Source organism: Athene cunicularia, assembly GCF_003259725.1.
Source record: "Athene cunicularia isolate RWA chromosome 18 unlocalized genomic scaffold, athCun1 chr18_part1, whole genome shotgun sequence".
NCBI lineage: Eukaryota > Metazoa > Chordata > Aves > Strigiformes > Strigidae > Athene > Athene cunicularia.
In genome coordinates this window covers 6179495-6184027 of record NW_020799123.1, presented here as the reverse complement: position 1 = coordinate 6184027, position 4533 = coordinate 6179495, and the positions used below count along the sequence as shown (strand labels likewise).

The window sequence follows — 4533 nt, the reverse complement described above, 5'->3', positions numbered from 1 at the left end:
TTCAGGCTTTTTGCCCCCCCCCCCCTCCCTCCTTCTAAAGAAATAAAATGAAAATAAACAGAGGAGCTGCTGACACCACTGCAGCGGGGGAGTTAAACACACATGTTCATGTGGGTGCCCCACGGCTGAAGGGAGGGGAAGACACCAGAGAGAAAACGCAGACGGGGTTTAACTGGGAGAGAGTTACTGGAGGGGGCTGGAGAAAACAAGTGTAATTTCACCCCTCCGGGTGTGCAGGAGGAGGAGAGCCATGGGCACCCCATCCTGCCCACACTGTCCAGCCACGGGACACCAGCTCAGGGGAATAGGGCCGTGTCAGCCAGCGGGACGCTCGCATCCTGACATTATTTATTGCCTTGGGGGTGTCCTTCAACCTGCCTGCGCAGGCAAACCTCTCTCGCTCCAGCTCCGGGACCCCGTATGAGCACAGAGGCAATAGCACCTGGTCCCTTCACCCTGGGAGGGGGCACCAGGCACCCCTTGTTCTGGGGAGGAGGTGGCCCCCAGCCCTCCTGTAGGCCTGGCAGTTGGGATTTTCAGTTTTGGCCCCAATCAAAGCTTTCCAGCTGCTGACCCAGGGGAATCGATCCCCTTCTCACATTCATAATTCTCAGCCTAACTCATGTTTCTCAGCACCAGTCACTGCCCCCTGAGCCACTCCTAGGAAGCGTTAAAGCTTCTTCTCCTGCCTGAGTTTTTCCTCTCCCTCCCCAGGACAGTTTTTTCCCCCTCCAGCTTTCCCACACACACCCACAAGACCCTCCACGATGAGCATCCCTGGCAGGGAGTCCCGCACCCCCATCCCAGAGCAGCTCGAGCAGCCCAGGCAGGCACCATGTGCCTTCCCCTGGCCACACACCACACCGAGAGCCCTTTTATTTACTTTTCCTAATTTCCTACTCTTGGTAGCTCACAAGAAGGGACCAGGAGCTCAGCTCTCTACAAGGGCACTGTGGCACTGGCCACAATCTGCTCCACCACTTTTCCCCCCTCCCCATCTCCAGACGCCGTGTGGTGCCTGCAGGACCCCAGTGCCCTTGGGGACCCCCGTGAGCCCGCTGCTTGCTCCGAGACATGCTTGACGCTGACCTTTCCGGGAGCACATGCAAGAAAACAACCCTGCTGAAGGGTTAAACATTACCAGACTGAAATTCAAGGCTTGACGATTGGTTCCAGTCGACTGGCTGGGATGATAATTTTTCACAAGATAAATACAGCCAGGAGTGAATGGCAATCGCTAAAGACCCTTTGTAGCAGCATCCCCCCACCCAAGCAGCTTCGCTTCCCCCTGCCACTGCTGTTCTGCTGTTTCCCTTCACCACCACCCCCTGCTCAGTGGCCCACACTTCAGGGCCCCTAGCCCGAGGGGAACCCCAGCCCAGGCTGGAGGATTGTTTACAGCCCAGTCATTCATCTGCATGGGCTGCGCTTGTGCTCCCACCTCCAGGCGCGGCTTAACTCATGCGCTGGGGGTTCAGAGCCAGCACTTGCACCCCGGCTTGGATGGCCCTGAGCCCTCTGCTGGGACTCGTGCCCCGGGACAGGCAGCGGTGCCCAGCCAGGGAGAGGGAGCCCACAGCTCTACGCCCAGGTACTCACTGCTCTTGGATGCCTTGATCTTGGCCACCAGTTTCTGCACGCTGGGTACGTCCCCGTTCTTCACAGCCTGGATCAGCTCCTGCTCTCGCCCCATCGCAGACAGGTGGGAGCAGTGGCAGTACGGAAGGCAGAGACCCTCGGATCCCGGTGGTTTATAAAGCCATAGGAATAAGCCCGTAATTCCTCAAAACACACTTTGATGGGAGATGAAATCCAGTAAGAAAGATGCTTTACAATCCCACGGGACATAAAAACCAGACGGAAGAAGTCTCTGTTAAGGGCAGAAGTCCCTTTCTGAGTTGGGAGGAGCAGGACCTGGATAGGGTTTGGTTGGAGAACATGCGATCAATTAAAACGAGAAATAGTTCAGCGCTCGAGGACAGGCTCCTGGCAGCACCAGGGCTCTGTGAGACAAAGCCAGGCGGCTCGGGGCAGGGCGGCCAGTGCAGTCGGCATCAGGATGCCCTCAGCCTCTCACAGCACTCCCAGCGCCGGAGGTGTCGTGCTTTGCTCCCCTCGCCAGGCTCTGCTGCGCTGATGAGTTCCTAATTCTTCCCAAAGGGATTATGGGCTCGTCGCCATCTGGAAGTTATAGATCCTCCCTCTCTGGTGCTCATTAGCCCCTTCGTTTCAGCATTCCTCTTGGCGACAGCACTGCAGCCACACTGGGGAGCCCCACGCACGGCCAAGCCCCGGCACGGCAGCCCAGGACCTGTGGAGGGGAAGAGCAGAGTCAGCCCTCGAAGGCCATTTACCTCCTGGCTCCATCGTGACAGCGTTTGTATTCACGCCGAAGAACGAATACTTTGACTATATTTAGTCCTGGCGGTACTTGGCTCATCCTCGTGTTAAACAGAGAGGGAAAAACCTGCAGAGGAAACCTCCTGAGGGTGCTATTGGGGAGGTGGGTAAGGAGCAGGATGGTGGCACAGCTCTTTCCCTGTCCCCCCCGCGTCACACAGGCCATCCCCTCCCTAAAGGCAGCACACAAGGCTCAGAGCACTGTGGTGTCTCCCCTCTCTCTTCCCAGTGGCAGTGCCCAAGGGATGGAGCTGGGAAGGTTTAGCCCAAGTCCTCTGTAGTCCACAGGAGTGGGTCAGCCTGCCCAGCACTCTTCCCCTCCCATGCAGGGATGAGCCCTCCCCCTCTGCGTTACCCAGTGAAGCTCAGTGCCCTGGGACCCAAGATGCTCTTTAACCAGTGCACGAGCTCTCTCTGGCCTAAGTGAGGAGCTGGGTGTAATTCAGCAGCACAACCATGCTCAGGAGAACAGGATCAAGCCCACGTCCTGGCTAGGTAGGGTACTCCAGAGAGGTTACGGGGTCCCATGGCAACGGTTCACACCTCCCAACCCCATGCTCTCCTGCTGCGCTCGGGCTGCCCAAACTGGGTGGCGAGAAAACCCCTCCGGTTCAGGGCCGTGCATCTGGCAGGCTGCTCCGACACCTGGGGAGGAGCGTGTGTGCAGGAGAGCAGAGAGCACATGCCGTGCCAGCTGCAAGGCCATCACCGGATCACCCTGCAACTCCCCCTGTGCTGAGCTGGGCCAGATAGGACTCCGCTCTGCCTCCCCCAGCCACGGTTCAGGCTACCATCTCCCTTCCCATCACGCTCGTCCTCAAGCATTTATGTAATAGCGGGTGTCGCTTCCTCTGAGCAATCGAGGTCACTCTTTTGGTGATGGAAACCATGGGGGAGAGAAGGCAACAGCGGGAAGAGGGGTCCTGCCTGCGTTGGGGGAGGCAAAACCAAACAGGGCATCCCACGGTGCAGTGTTGCTCAGCGCACCCACAGTAAAGCTGGAAGCTGCAGCTGCCCACGAGCACAGGCCCCCCGTGGGGTCCCCCCCCCGTGCTCCAGCCCTCCCCAGGGTGCCACGCCACGGTGTTCAGGGCAGCTGGGGAGGTGATGCTCCACTGCTGGCTTAGCTTCTTGGATGAGGGGATGCTGGGGTTCCCACACCAGGTTGCAGGGGGGTGTGTGTCTCCCCCCGTTGTCGCTTCCCTGGGGCCCACGGTTTGTTCTGCAGAGGAGCCCCCCAGGGGCTGGTACCCGGCGCCGAGGCCAGTGCCCACCGGGGTCAGTTGTCACCTCCCTGCATCCTGGGGCGCCCACACCAGCTTAATCTACGTTACAGCAAAGTTTCAGCCGCTTGACTCCGACTAACTTACCACAAACAAATCCCCTCCTGAAACCTCCTGCCTTGCACTGGTCTTCAAAACTATTTCATTTAACCCTCTGCACTGCGTTCAACTTCACGCTGCTTTTCAAAAGCACTCACAAAAAGTGAGTGTGAGGGCGCTGAGGCTACTTATTCATTTATTTTTAAAAGTCTGCACGGCCTCGCTTAGAAAACAGCCCCGTACTGCTGCTCTACCTCTCCCTGAGCACACGAGGCTCAGCGAGTAACTCAGTGGTACGGAGAGCTCCAAATACCGATCTCCACCTCTTCAGCCTCTCGAGAGAGGAGCAGCAGAGAAGGTGGAAGTCGAGAAGTGCAAAAAGCTGGAAAAGCAACAGCAAACATCCCTCCCACCCGAGCAGAGCTGAGCTTCCAGCCCAGGAATCCACCTGGAGAACCAAAGTATCCCAAACATTCCCGCAGCCAACGGCAGCGCGGGGAAAAAGGAGGGAGAGAAGAAAAACAAAAACAAAAACAAACTAATTACGTAAGTGGAGAAGGAAAGATGCGAAAGAGGAGTAGGCACCCAGGCTGGGTCCCGGAGGGGCGGGTGGGGGATGCTCCCCCCATCCTCCCCCGGGAAGCCCCGCGCTGCCTGCGGCGGGGGGAGGCCGGGCAGCGGGGGGGGCAGCGGGAGGGGGCACCGGTCGTGCCTCCGTCTCCCCCCGCCCCAAGACCCCCCTCCTCAGGACCTGGGATGGGCCGCTCCCTTCTCGGAGGGAGAAAAAGATTTCCTTACATACGCCCCCCCC

The 4533-nt window shown here is 58.6% G+C and overlaps 1 protein-coding gene across 1 annotated transcript in view; it reads right to left on the bottom strand.

Annotated features, from left to right (window-relative positions):
• The window catches only part of CASKIN2 (CASK interacting protein 2), a 32300-nt gene extending 29992 nt beyond the window's left edge, over positions 1-2308 (bottom strand). Inside the window, 1 exon segment of the mRNA XM_026860939.1 lies at positions 1600-2308. Within this exon segment, the coding sequence (XP_026716740.1) occupies positions 1600-1693 (94 nt within the window). The 5' untranslated portion in view covers positions 1694-2308.
• Between the last annotated feature and the right edge of the window lie 2225 nt (positions 2309-4533).